This window comes from Ipomoea nil, unplaced genomic scaffold (assembly GCF_001879475.1).
Source record: "Ipomoea nil cultivar Tokyo-kokei standard unplaced genomic scaffold, Asagao_1.1 scaffold2647, whole genome shotgun sequence".
Taxonomy (NCBI): Eukaryota; Viridiplantae; Streptophyta; class Magnoliopsida; order Solanales; family Convolvulaceae; genus Ipomoea; species Ipomoea nil.
The window spans coordinates 2,093,828-2,108,850 of record NW_017619075.1 but is presented as its reverse complement, the minus strand read 5'-3'; the positions used below and the strand labels follow the sequence as shown (position 1 = coordinate 2,108,850).

General features: G+C 36.5%; 1 protein-coding gene across 1 annotated transcript; it reads left to right on the top strand.

The window, feature by feature from the left end:
• Positions 1–3,832: 3,832 nt before the first annotated feature.
• Positions 3,833–12,364, top strand: LOC109154398 (LRR receptor-like serine/threonine-protein kinase GSO1). The gene is made up of 2 exons (XM_019302198.1): positions 3,833–4,458; positions 9,196–12,364. The coding sequence occupies exons 1-2, from the start codon at positions 3,833–3,835 to the stop codon at positions 12,362–12,364; spliced, it is 3,795 nt and encodes a 1,264-aa protein (XP_019157743.1).
• The last annotated feature ends 2,659 nt before the right edge of the window (positions 12,365–15,023 follow it).

Sequence of the window (15,023 nt, the reverse complement as noted above, 5' to 3'; positions counted from 1 at the left end):
AATTTACAAATAAAAAAAGCAAATACAGTACGCTGACCGGCAGACGCGGAAAATATTCTAAACAACAAATTCTCTTCAATTTTTTACTTGTAAGTATATGGGTAATTTTCTATTTCCTTTTTATTCTTTAAATTTTTGATTTTTTTTTATGAATTAATCTTTATTGGAAATGGACTCATCATCTTCACAAGTTATAACAACCGCGGTAAGCTTGGGGTAAATGCCTAAATAGTTAAATCCTCTTTTCGTTTCCTCAGTTGACGACTCACGACGGCAACCACGGTAAACTCGGGCTACCGGCTACGAGTGTCAGTATTCTCCACTTCTCCTTTGGTTAGTGTTTGTTTATACTTTAAAAGTTTAATAGGATTTGCTAGAATTTGAATACTAGTGCATAAATCATAATGAAATGGCTAAATGGGCATTTGATGAGTTTGAAATTAGGTCATTTGATGAGTTTTGAAAATGACTGTAGTATGTAATTACTGTGTATGTTATAAGTGCTTAATGATTTGAATACTAGTGCATAATGAAAATGAGTGTAAAGTAGTGTACTACTATATGTTCTTTGCTAAGTGCTAAGGAAAATGAAATACATTAAAATTGTGTGTTTTTCTTTTTAGTATCATTACAATTGTGTTTATCATAATAATAAACTGTCATTTTGCTACCAAAATCTTTAAATTTCTATTACTTTAATCTTCCTCTATTTCTTCTTTTTTCATTTTGTTTTAGTTAATTTAATTGATTTGTCAAAAAAATTAACCGTACGAACATGAGAAGATTAAGTTGAAATGAAAAAGACACAAAGAACTGATCTTTTCTTTAAAAGAAAGAATTCTGAAGATTCAACATCTCAAGTAAATCAATTTTCAAGTATTGAACCATTGAATTTTGAAAGTCATCCTGAAAAAGCTCAAAGAGTTGAAATCAGTTTGATATTCAAGCATTAGAACGTGATCCGCCCCCCCCCCCCCCCCCCCCCCCCCCCCGCACCAACAAATCCTGGCTCCGCCCCTGCGTGTATGTACTATTAGAACTATATTATTCATATTAGACTAGGACTATATTATTCGTGTTAGACTAGGATTCTATCTAGCATCTCTATATATTCGCTCCCTGTACTCTCAAACATTATTATTGAATACATCACAATTATATTCTCATCTGGTATCAGTTAGCTAGGGTTTCCTTTCCAACATCCATGTTCCACCGCACACGGCGTCACCTCGCTTCGTAGCAGTAGCCGATGACATCGAACCAAGATACACTGTATGAGAAGCGGTCCAGTCAACGACGTGGCATTGATGATCAGTGTCAAATTTGTAAATGTTTTGGTCACACGGGAGCCAATTGTTTTTGGCGCTATGATGATCCTTGTCAAATTTGTAAACATTTTGGTCACACGGGAGCCAATTGTTTTTGGCGCTATGATGATCCTTGTCAAATTTGTCAATGTTTTGGTCACACGGGAGCCAACTGTTTTTGGCGTTATTCAGGGGCTCCTGGTTTTCAGGCTAATGTGGCCGTCTCTAGTGATAATGGTGATTCCAACGGTCATCATCAGTGATTCCCTGACACTGGTGCAACAAATCATGCTACGTCTGGTTCTTCTTTGATAACTTCTGCGACACGTTATGATGGCCCGAAGACTCTGCGAGTTGGCAGTGGTACATGTTTGCCTATTGTTAATGTTGGTTCCGCTTCGTTAGCTACTGATTCTAGGTTTTTTAAGTTACATGATGTTTTACATTCCCTGGTCTCTCTTCTTCTCTATTGTCTGTCCAGCGTTTTGCAAAAGACAATAATGTTTTCTTTGAGTTTCACCCCTTTTGTTTCTATGTGAAGGACATTTTGACCAGGAAGGTTCTTTTTAAGGGACATGCGTCTGAGGGTCTCTACACATGACCTGCGTCCTCCTCAGCTCCTGCTGCGTTTGTTTCTGCGTGATCCTCTTACGTTTGGCACATGCGGTTGGGGCATCCTCATTCTAGAGTCTTACGTAAAATTTTAACGTCTTCGTCTATTGGTAAATTAAATTCTAGTGATCTTCCCAATGCCTGTTCCTATTGTCAATTGGGAAAATATACTCTCGTTTTCCTTTGACTCGTGTCGAAACTACTAGTACACATCCTTTGGAATTAATTTATTCAGATATTTGGGGCCCGACGCCATTACTTTCTACGTCTGGCTATAAATATTTTGTGTTGCTTGTGGATGATTACACTCGTTATATATGGTATTATCCCATGCGTGCTAAATCTGATTTGTATGCTATATTTGATAAGTTTCGGTCACTCGTTGAACGTTCTTTTTCTCGCAAGATTATTTCCTTTCAATCTGATTTAGGGGGAGAATATAAAAAGCTTGGTTCCACTCTTGCTTCGCTGGGTATTCGCTACAGGCAATCCTGTGCGTATACTCACGAGCAAAATGGTCGAGTGGAACGCAGGCATCGTCATGTTGTTAAGACAGGGCTGTCTTTAATGGCTCAAGCATCTGTCCCGTCTCGTTTTTGGGACTATGCTTTTGAAATTGCTGTGTATCTAATTAATAAAATTCCTACTCGTTTTCTGTCTGATGAGTCCCCTCACTTCCATTTACATCGATCTCCCCCGTCCTACTCTTACTTACGAGTGTTTGGCTGTTTGTGTTTTCCTGTCCTACGTCCTTATAATTGCAATAAACTACAATTTTGTTCATCTCCCTGTGTCTTTCTAGGCTATCCTCTGTCTTATTGTGGCTATCGTTGTTTGGACACTAATACTAACAAGGTTTTTATCTGTCGCCACGTGCGATTCGATGAGATTGTGTTTCCCTTTGTTTCTCCTATTGCCTCGCAGGTTGCTACACCGCGTTCCGAACCGTGGGCTACTGCACCAATTGTGACGGGCCAAGTAAATGATGTCTCGACCACGATTACTGATGGCGCTCGGCAGATTCACGAGCCCGTGGGGGCTTCTGGCGATGATGCCGGTCACAGTCACGAGCAATCCGCATCGAGTGAGCGGACTGTCTCGGACCAGCAGGTTGAGCACCGCGGAAGGCCGCGCGGACGTCCTCGACATGCTACTCCGCCTCCTCGGTCGCATAACACGAACACTCGCAGCTCCGGCCCGCATCAATATGTTGCCTTAACCACTATTTCCACTATATTGCCTGAGCCTACCTGTTACTCTCAGGCGGTCAAGTTTCCTGAGTGGCATGATGCAATGGATGCGGAGTTCAATGCCTTGGTCCATAATCATACGTGGCGTCTCGTTCCATCTCAACCAGGTATGAATGTTGTTGGTTGCAAGTGGGTTTTCAGAACCAAACGGAAGGCCGATGGTTCAATAGACCGTCATAAAGTAAGGTTAGTAGCCAAGGGTTTTAATCAGGTTGCTGGAGAGGACTTTTTTTAGACCTTTAGTCCTGTGGTTAAGCCCACTACGGTTCGTCTTCTCTTATCTTTAGCCGTATCTCGTGGGTGGTCTATTCGACAATTGGATATTCACAACGCCTTTTTAAATGGTGAGCTAGCTGAAAGTGTTTACATGCGACAACCGCTTGGTTATGAGGATAAGTCGTTAGCTAATCATGTATGTTTGCATAAAAAATCTCTATACGGTCTCAAACAGGCTCCACGTGCATGGTTCACAAAGCTACATGATTTTCTTGTCTCTGTGGGCTTCTTGCCTTCTAAGACGGATGTGTCTCTTTTTATCTATTCTCGTGACAATATTCGTCTTTATTTCTTGGTGTATGTTGATGACATTTTAATTATGTGTTCTGACTCAGATCGTGTTACTGCTCTTATTGATAAATTAGCACTTGAATTTAAGGTTCGTGAATGGGTGTGCCTTCTTTCTTCTTGGGAATAGAAACTGTCCTGTTATCTGGCGGTGTGCTTTTATCCCAACAACGGTACATGAAGGATATTCTCAAACGTGCTAGCATGGTGGACTGCAAGCCAGTAATCACGCATGTCTCTTCTGCGAAAATCACAGACGACGTGGCCGTTCCCTATGCCGATCCAACACAATACAGGAGTTTTGCTGGTGCTCTCCAGTATCTTACGGTAACTCGTCCGGATCTATCTTATGCTGTTAATCTATTATGTCAACATATCCATGCTCCCACTACTACAGACTGGACATATCTAAAGAGAGTCCTGCGGTATGTCAAAGGCACCCTGAATCTTGGCCTGCGTATTTCTCGGTCTACATCTATGGATATTCACGACTATTCTGACTCAGATTGGGCTGGCGATCCGAATGACCACAAATCTACTAGTGGCTTTGCTGTGTTCTTGGGCAGTAATCTTATATCTTGGGTTTGTCGGAAGCAACGGACTGTGGCACGTTCTTCGACTGAAGCAAAATACAAGGAACTCGCTGATGTATCTGCAGAAGTTACATGGCTCGTTTCTCTGTTACATGAAATCGGCATCCCGCCTGCGTCTCCTCCTCGACTACGGTGTGATAATTTGGGAGCTACTTATTTATGTGCCAATCCAGTGTTTCATGCCCGCACGAAGCACATTGAGATTGACTATCATTTTGTTCGCGATAAAGTAGCCAAAAAGGAGTTAGAAGTGCACTTTATTTCAACCAAGGATCAACTAGCAGATATTTTCACAAAGTCTTTGTCGTCTCTTCGTTTTAACTCTCTCCGTGACAAGCTCAATGTTTTGGCTAGCCAACCTTGTGCTTGAGGGGGAGTATTAGAACTATATTATTCATATTAGACTAGGACTATATTATTCGTGTTAGACTAGGATTCTATCTAGCATCTCTATATATTTGGTCCCTGTACTCTTAAACATTATTATTGAATACAACACAATTATATTCTCATCCGTACAAAGCCAACGAATTATGCTATGAACCATCTAACAATACGTGCAAAGAAACATGCAACGAATTATTACTTCCACGAATTATTGAACACGAGTTACGTTGTACACAATTTAACAAATCGTTAAGCAACAATTCTTGGTGCACGATTTGTATAAAACCCAACAAATCGTTAAGCACGATTTGATAAGCATCGATGATTCGTTACCAACGAATCATTAAAACCAATGAATCATTAAGCACGATTTGATAAGAGTTTATGCATAAACTCTACAAAACTTTTCTATATCATAAACTCTACAAACTTAATTTTTCTTCCCCTAATTAATTCTATAGAAATCTTTTTCTAATATTCTTCATTACCGTTTGAATCTTTCCAGCGAGACACTAATAGAGAAGCTATTTTCGAAAGTGAAATGCATATATATAGGCTTAGTTCTCATGTGGACAACTCTTCAGGTGAGAAGTGTGGATAAATATTATTTATCGATCAAGTAAATCTAACGGTTAAAAATAAAGAAAAATAAGAAAAATGCAGTGACATTTATTGTAATTATTAAGATTGGGCATTTGGAAAATTTGAAAGTGTATTGGCGGATAACTGATAATGCATTTGGACACTCTTTTCAAAATGCGTTATCAAAGTGTTTCTTTTTGCAAATCCCACCTCTAACATTACATCACTAAATCCAATTCTTTTGCTTGTTACTAATATCTACTAGTTGTTGTTTCTAGATACGGTTGTTAGTTGACATTTCCTCTAATTCGTTGATATTAGAAGCAAATTGTTGTATGACGGAATCTGTATCTCAACACATGTCAAGAAGAAGATCTTGTGTCACTCCACCCGATTCTATGAAACTAGTATGCATCCTAGCTCCTGAGACTCTTTCATAGAATTTTGTGCGCTCCTCAAAAACCCATAAGAACGAAGTGCACTAAAAGAGTTTCCAAATACACTGTCAAGCATATGTTTCTAGATGGACAACTATATTTACAGAAATGACACCACACATTTTTCATATTTTTCTTTATTTTACAATCGTTAGATCTACTATATATATAGACGAATCAAAGTTGTCCACGCTTCTCACCTACAGGGTTAGTTTTATAATTATTGTAAACTTTTAAGTTGCAATATTTATAAACTGACTAGACTCACTTTCCCCTAATTTTTTAGCAACTTTCAACCGTCGATATACCTAAATGGATAGACCAGATCCATCCTCGCTTTTTTACATGAGATCAAAAAATTAAGTTGAATTAACAGGTCTGAGACTTTCAAAAAAATTTCACAAACACCTACATGGATAGCTTAGTTGGTATTTAGGTGGTAGATTGAGAATAAAAACTTAAGATCAAACACTGACAATTCTAATGTAAGTTTTACCCGTTATAGTAGACTCCTTGTAAGCAGTAAACACTAATCTTCTTAATTAAGAGAGTATTCTTACGTTAATTTATCCTTACACTAATCTTTTTGAGGGTGCGGAATTTTCTGCGAACATGTCGCTCATGTCATTTTCAATTTGTCATATCGACAGTAAGCGCGGTTTGACCGTTTGAGTGTGTGTTCACAATTGTTTTACGAAAACTATCGTTGACTGACTATGAAGTCTTCCAGCCTCCCAATATCAATCTTCAATCCATATTTTCCATCATCATCTAAAAATTATGAGTGGTGAGAATATGATCATTTTAATCAACTCAAACTTTTATTTAATATTATTTATTTATTAGATAATTCAATAAATAATAATAACAATTATTTGGAAGCATTATTTAACAATATCACTAAAATATCAAAAAAAAATTTAAATGCTATTGACTCTATTACAAGTCAAGACCCCACTATCCCTGAAGTTCGATCATGTGACATTCCCTAAAAAAAAAATTATAAATATGCCATTAAAGTATCAAATTAAAATTCCAAATATCCCCCATAATTTTGGTGCTCTCCTCCCCAAATGATAAGTACCAAAAAGTATTTATTTACACTTTATATTTAATGTCTAAGTCATAACCATCATAAATATTTTGGTAAGGCTGGAATTATCCCAGCAAATCTCCCATTTGCAATCTTATATGGTAAAGCCACATCACCATTTTTCATTTTTTTTTAATTCAAAAGGAATTGCAAATTTGCAAATCCCTGAAAAAGCTGTTGCGACAGCTTTTGTACTTTTTTTTAAATTTTTTTTTACTTTTTAATTTTACTTTTTAATATTTTAATATTATTAATAATATTATTTTAATATGTTGGGCCCACTTTTGAAAGTTGATTAGATTTGTAGGGATGTAGTATGAATAGTAGATGATTTGTAAATATGGCGATGTGAAAGTGTGACTCATTTTTGAGAGTGGGAGAGATTTGTAGGGATAATGTTAGCCTAACTATCATAAATATTTTGGCTCTGAAATAATTGTTGTTGGAGAAGAAGTCTGATAAATAGGAAAAAAATACTAATAACAATGAGATTTAAAATGTTAGAAATAATCCATATAAAGTCAAGATACGCTAGGAACGTTGTGAAGTCAGTCTCTCAAGATAAAATGCATTTATTGTAATATAGTTGATCACTCAAGCTATATTACTCTCAATGAACTAGAACAAAGGGTAAAACACAATAAAATTTAGGAAAGTACAGGTAGAAGTTTCAAGAAAAACGAGATAGTGCTTTAAAGCAGCAAAAATTATATTTTTCAACATGGTAAATCATCTGTACAAACACCAAGCTATTTATAGGAGATGATATAACAAAATAATAGCATTAATATGACATCTAGAACTGATTTAAATGTTTAATGGAGATAAAAGTGATGTGCTGTTTGTAGGGTTTTTATAAGGGCTGTGGTTGGATAGACAATATTCAAGATGATGCGAGAAGGAGAGGTGGTGTCACCGGTCGGCGGTTGCGAGGGGTTAGTGGAGGTGGGGGTGATTTTTTTTTTTTAGTCTACTATTACCAGATGACAACAATAGTTCTAGAAATGATCAATCCATAATTATATAAATAAGGTAAAGAGATGTATTTATAAAGATACAAAGAGCCCCACAATATAATCGAGAGAAGAATGATAAATAGTAATATTTTATAGGAATAAGGGTCAAATAGGCTACTGAATTGCACACCAAAGTGCAATTAGGCCATCGAACTCAAAAATAATGCAATTAGGCCCCTGAACCACATAAAATCATGCAATTAGGTCCAAAATGACCTGTTTACCTGAAATGCAGGTTACCAATTTTAAAAATAAATTGTAAATATATTTTAAAATAAAATAAATAATTAAAATTATATAATTAAAAAAAACTAAACTGATTCGTCTCCGGCAGTGTTCGTCTCCATCGCTGGAGACGAAAGGCCATGGAGACGAAGAACTTTTCGTCTCCGGCAGTTCTAGTTTTTTTTTTTTTTTTTTTTTTTTTTTTTTTTTAATTAATTATTTTATTTAAAATTATATTTAAAATTTATTTTTGAAATTGGTAACCGTCACGTCCGCACAATTTAAGGTCAACAGGTTATTTTAGACTTAATTGCATGATTTTATGTAGTTTAGGGATCCAATTACATTATTTTTGAGTTCGATGGTCTAATTGTACTTTAATATGTAATTCGGTAGCCTATTTGACCCTTATTCCTATTTTATAAAAAGAGGAAGAATGAATAGTGTGGGAGTCCTAATAAAAAGCACTAACTAACGTAAACATTTACAAGAAAAATGTACGGGTTCAAACTGCCAATAACATATTAACATGGGAATATAAAGGCATTCTAACAAAGCAATGATCATGGAATTGCTAAACCAGCAAGCTAAACTATATTTCCAAACCATAAGAAACATAATAATCTCCGGCTGGCAATCTATTACTCAAACTTTGGTACAAATAATATGTTTTAAAAGTACAAATAATTGATCAGGGCGGAGTTACTATAGGAGTAGTGGGGATGTCGAACTCCTTTGGTTAAGAGAGAAAGAAGGAAAAAAAGATTTCTTGAATTCAAAAGAACAAGTTCATTCCAGAGGACTGAAGAATTCAAACTCACTTTAAAGAAAGAAAACTCAGGGTTATTAACGAGCTAATACAGAAAATAACTAACTTTAACGAACAAGCTAAGGAAATTACAAAATAACCCCTAGCCATTTAATCTGTTTGTTGACTCCACCCTTCAACAACCAACTGCTTTGTTGATTTCACCAACTAGCTGCTTCACTACTTGGCTACTTGCTTCATCAGGGGACAGCTGTCCCCCTCCCTCATCCCCATATATAGTACCCCTTGTGTGTGTATGTATGTATATATTTCAAAACAGGCCATAATCTCCCTTATTAGCTTCATCATGAGTGGCTGCAGGCTGCCTATAATAAATCCTGTTCCCTTCTTCATCTTTGTTTTTATGGTAACTGAGTTTGGGTTTTGTTGCGGAAACCCAAATCCGATTTGCAGAAAAGATGAAAAGCAGGCCTTGCTGTGCTTCAAGAAGGGTTTAAAGGATCCATCCAGTCGGCTTTGGTCTTGGGTTGATATTGATGGAGACTACGATGATTGTTGTAGTAAATGGAGTGGAGTTGTGTGCAACAACGTAAGTGGCCATGTCACTGAGCTCCACCTCGCCAATCCAGGCAATGGGAGCTCAGCTTTTGGGGGTGAACTAAGTCCCTGTTTGCTGGAATTGAAACAACTAAGTCACCTGGATCTTAGCGGAAATGATTTTGAAGGAATTCCCATCCCAGGCTTCCTAGGATCTCTACTAAATCTGGAATATCTCGATCTAGCCGATGCTGGGTTCCAAGGTATCATTCCCCATCAGCTTGGTAATCTCACAGGATTACACACGTTAACTATACGGGGGCCTGCTTATTCCTCTCCTATAAGTTCAGGGTTTCTTGAAATCTCCCTGGGGATGGGGCAGAGAACTACTACAAGTCTTTCCGATTACTCTCTTGGTGGTCTCAAAGTTGATAGCCTTGAATGGTTATCAAGCCTTTCCAATCTACAGCGACTGGACTTGAGCTATGTGGATCTAAGCAACGCTCCCAACTGGGTAGAGGTCACTTCTGCTCTCCCTTCTTTACATCACCTTCGTTTCTCTGGTTGTAGTCTTGCTAACATATCCTCTTCACTTCATCATCACAACTATTCCTCCATTTTGGTCCTACATCTTTCTCAAAATAGCTTCAATTCTTTTGTTCCTAAATGGATTTTCAATCTCCACAGCCTTGTTTCTCTTGACCTGAGCGATAGTAGTTTTCTTGGTCCCCTCCCCGAGACTGGTCCTTGGAACTTTTCGTCTCTTGAAACACTTGACATCTCATTGAATCGTCTCAGTGGTTCATTGCCCAGTCATGGGAACTTGCCTAAGCTCAAAATATTGCGCACCACTCTTAACATGTTCAATTCTAGCTTGCCACAGTGGATATTTAGGTGTAGTGAATTACAAACTCTTGATCTTCAAGGAAACCGGTTTTCAGGGCCAGTTCATGGTAGTGTAGGGAAAATGAAAAGGCTGAGATATCTTGATCTTAATGGGAATGATTTCAGGTCCAGTATTCCAAGTTGGATTTACGAATGCACTGAGCTGAGTTATCTTGATCTTAGTTACAACCGATTTCAGGGAACCATTTCACATTCCATTTCCAACTTGACCTCTTTGGTTTTCTTCAGTGTCTCAAATAACAGAATGCTTAGTGGAGAAGTACCTAAACAGATAGGAAAACTTTGCAAGTTAGTCTCGCTTTCTCTGTCAGCAAACAAGTTTTCTGGATTAATTTCTGAGTTGTTCCAAAGTATGTCTGAATGTGTTTTTGATGGTTTAGTGAAATTGCTTCTGTACGATAATCAGTTTTCTGGTCCAATGTTTGATACTTCATTAAAATTCCCATCACTCAGTACTTTGGACCTAGGAGGTAATAAGATGAATGGAACTCTTCCCGAACGTCTGGGGAACATGTTTCCGATGCTGGATTTTCTTGATGTTTCTAATAACATATTACAAGGTGTTGTGACCGAGAATCACTTTGTTAATCTCAAAGAATTATGGACTTTCTATGCATCTGGAAATAGATTAACATTGAAAGTGAGTCCAAATTGGTTGCCTCCCTTTAAACTTAGCAACCTTGGGTTGGGAAGTTGGCACTTAGGTCCTCAATTTCCAGTTTGGTTGCAGTCACAAAAAGAGATTTCTGAGGTGGATATATCTAATGCTGGAATCAAAGATGAAGTTCCAACTTGGCTTTGGAACTTATCCTCTCAACTCTCTGTCCTCAATCTATCTCACAACCAATTCAGTGGTCGATTGCCTCGAAACACATTTCCCATAACTAAATTGGACTTGTCAGACAATTTATTCTCAGGGGACGTCATTGGTTTCTTTTGTCATCCTCAAAATGAATCAATCATGCTTAATAGGCTTCACCTTAGAAGAAATGCTTTATCAGGACAAATTCCCGATTGTTTGGGTAATTGGCCGGTATTGGAAGTATTAGACTTGGCAGAGAATAGTTTAAGTGGAAGAATTCCCAAAACTATTGGGCTCCTAAAGTTATTGTCATCTTTGGACTTGAACGGTAACAAACTTTCTGGCAATATACCTTCATCTTTACAAAATTGCACCGGTTTAGAGAAACTCGACTTGGGTGAAAATGAGTTAGAAGGGAATACTGCAAACTGGCTTGTGAGTTCACTTTCTAGTTTGTTTGTTCTAAGGCTTCGTTCAAATGGGTTCTATGGTGAATTGCCTCCAGATTTCTGCCATCTTAAATCTCTTCAAATATTGGACCTTGCTAATAATAACTTCACTGGTATAATCCCTAGGTGCCTTAACAATTTCACTTCAATGGTTGAGCCGCATGAGATTGACTTTGATATTGATAGGGAAACAGAAATATTGTTGGGAGAAAGTGCTACAGTGATCACTAAAGGGCAAGAGTACCAATACTCTACCATTATATTGGTGTTGGCTACAAGTTTTGATCTTTCCAACAACAATTTTTCTGGGGAAATACCTGTGGAACTTACCACTTTAGTGGAATTAAGATTCTTGAACTTATCAGGAAATAAGTTGACAGGAAACATTCCTAAGAATATAGGAGACATGAAGCAATTAGAATCCATTGATCTATCAAGAAATCATCTTTCTGGAGAAATTCCCTACAGCCTCTCAAATCTGAACTTTCTGAGTTACTTGAATTTGTCTTATAACAATCTGTCTGGGAAGATCCCTACTGGTACTCAGCTTCAAAGCTTCAATGCATCTTGTTATGTTGGTAACAATCTTTGTGGGCCTCCTCTCTTTGAATGTAGCAATGAATCCAATGATGATGATGCTGTTCCTGATGAAGAAGAAGACAGAGGAGATGATTCTGATGAGGCAAAGTGGTTTTATATTAGCATGGCTATAGGATTTGTTGTGGGATGGTGTGGCATCTGGGGACCTTTGTTTGTTGTGAAGTCTTGGAGACAAGCCTATTTTCAATTTTTAGATGTTAAGTTGAAGTATCCTTTTGGTTGGTTTGGACTGTGATGGATATTACTTCCGAATAAAAGGCCCCGTTATGATAATTCTCGTGACAACCGATCAGAGGAGGCAAGCGGGGCGCGAGTGAGGACTCATCGGATGCAAGACCGACTGGGGCCCCCAAGTGTAGAGTTGGATTCTCACTGTATATTGGTACTTTTTTGAACTTTTTTCTTGTGTTATTTGAAAAATATTATTTTCTGTTTGACAATTGACTGTTAGTTGATAGTTGATTGATTTAGCTAATAGCTAATTGTGTTAGTTGGTTTAATCACCTGCAATCACTAATTACATTTAAAATGGCGTATAAAGACACAAGTATATCATGCTATTTACTTGTATTTTCATAATTTATTGTTACTTTACCATTATATTGGTGTTGCTTGCAAGTTTTTAGGGTCGTTTACTTCATTTATAAGTTTTTCTATTTTCAGTTTTGCATTTCTCCAATTTTTGAATTTCCCTCTTCCATTTCTCCAGTTTTTCCATTTCTCCAATTTTCTCAATTTCATTCCCCAATTCTCCATAGCCGGAGACGAAGGTCTTCGTCTCCGGCCATGGAGACGACGTCCTTCATCTCCATGGCTGGAGACGGAGGTTCGTCTCCGGCCGACTGTTTTTTTTTTTTTTTTTTTTTTTTTTTTTTTTTTTTTTTAAATTTAAATTTAAATTAATTATTTATTAAAAATTAAAAATTATTTTTAATAATTAATTAAAAAATGGGTAACTTGCTTCAACAGGTACACAAGTTATTTTGGGTTGAATTGCATGTTTTTGTGTTGTTCAATGGCTCAATTGCATTCTTTATTAGTTCAATGGCCTAATTGCAATTTTGTGTGCAGTTGAGTGGCCTATTTGACCCTTATTCCTAATTTATTTAAATATATATATATATATATATATATATATATATATATATATATATATATATATATATATATATATATATATATATATTTATTTATTTATTGATAGATTGATGGATAAAAATTATATTTAATTAAATATATACATTTATATAATACATTATATTTATTAAATAAATATAAATATTATATATTGTGTAAAGGGTATTTTTGGTATTTGTGATATAAAAACTATTCCCAAGGGCATGTGAATAGCTAATACCAAGGCTCCCCCCTAGGAATGACTATGACGCTTGCAATGGTAATAGCTCATTCCTAGGCATGTTATTCCCATGACAAAATGATCCAACCAAACGATGGAATAGGTTTATTCCAAGGAATGTTATTTCATTTCTGACCTATTACATGAACCAAACATGCCATTAAAGTAATTAAGAATATATTTAAAACATAAAGATTAAAAAGTAATTGTAGTATTGTGTTTAATTTTGGATAGAATTAAATTGAAGTCTTTAGCATTATATTAGGGAGAATATGAATGAAAATAACTACTAATAATTTTTTTTAATAGTACGTACTATGAAAACAACAAAGGTTCAGTGATTATGAATGGCGAGCAACAAAAAGGGTATGTGCATCTGTAATGTGTTATTAGATGATTATGTACGGCGCTGTGTGTATGTGTGCGAAATGGCGTGTGCAAGTTTTGTGTTTTGGGTTTTTTTTTTGTTTATTTTTTTTTCGCAAATATTTATTATGTATGTGTGTGAATTCATGTTGTTAGTTTGTTTTTAAAGAAGAAGATTGTACTTTTCAAAAAAAAAAAAGATTGTAAGACTACTATGTGTTGTTTATTTATTTCTGATTGACCGGAGTTGTAACTTACGGTGGCAGTGCGATTTTGTGCTTTGGCGTGTGCAAAAGTTTGGGATGGGGGCTTTGATATTTAATTTTTTATTTTTTTATAAAACAATCATTAATATTATGTGTGTGCATAGATTTGTTGTTTTTAACATTTTGATTTTATGGAAAAGATTGTAAGTGCACTATTTCCTGTTTTTTTTTTTTTTTTTTTTTGCACCACACAACACACATGCACACACCTAAGTTTCACAATATTCTTCCATACTCTGTACAAGCTCTGTATACCAATAATACAAGTTTAGAACACCACAAACAAACAGTTTAAAATAAATGCACACGCCATACCACACCTATGCAACCACCAAGTTCACAAAATGCACACGTCATCCCGAACCTACGCACACACCAAGTTCAAACAGGAACTTTTGCACACGCCATACCACTCCAAAGCACACACCAACAAAAAAATATCTCACATACCAGGTGCACTTAGAATTATTTTTTTAAAAGAAAAACCGAATGAATTTAAAGAAGCCAACCAAACCTAAACCTATTTTTTCCACACACAATGATGCAAATTCCACCCATTGAAAAACGTACACACCATAAGACTCCAATGCACATACCAAATAACAAAACTACACTACCAAACAATCTGTTATGAAAGACTCAACTTGTTCCCTTTCTCAGCGGTAAAATCCTAGTGAATACGTTGATGACACGTTACCGTATCTAGCTCCGTTTATTAATGCTCCGGATGAGTGTTCTGTTGTAGCTGATTCTCTGGCCGAAAATTTGGTCCGTCAGGATTCTTTTATTTTGTCCATGCTTAGCTCGTCTTTGTCCGATGAAGTTTTGTATGTTGTAGGGGTCTTATGGAACACTAGTGGAGTTGCCTTTGGGTTTTCTTCTCGGGTAGGGTATCTGAGTCTCCA

What these genes read in the sequence shown, in the direction of transcription:
- LOC109154398 (XM_019302198.1), top strand. Translation starts at nt 3,833, where the DNA reads ATGGGTGTGCCTTCTTTCTTCTTGGGAATAGAAACTGTCCTGTTATCT. An exon ending in GCGTCTCCTCCTCGACTACG is followed by an intron (nt 4,459 to 9,195) that starts GTGTGATAATTT and finishes GAGTGGCTGCAG; the next exon opens with GCTGCCTATAATAAATCCTG.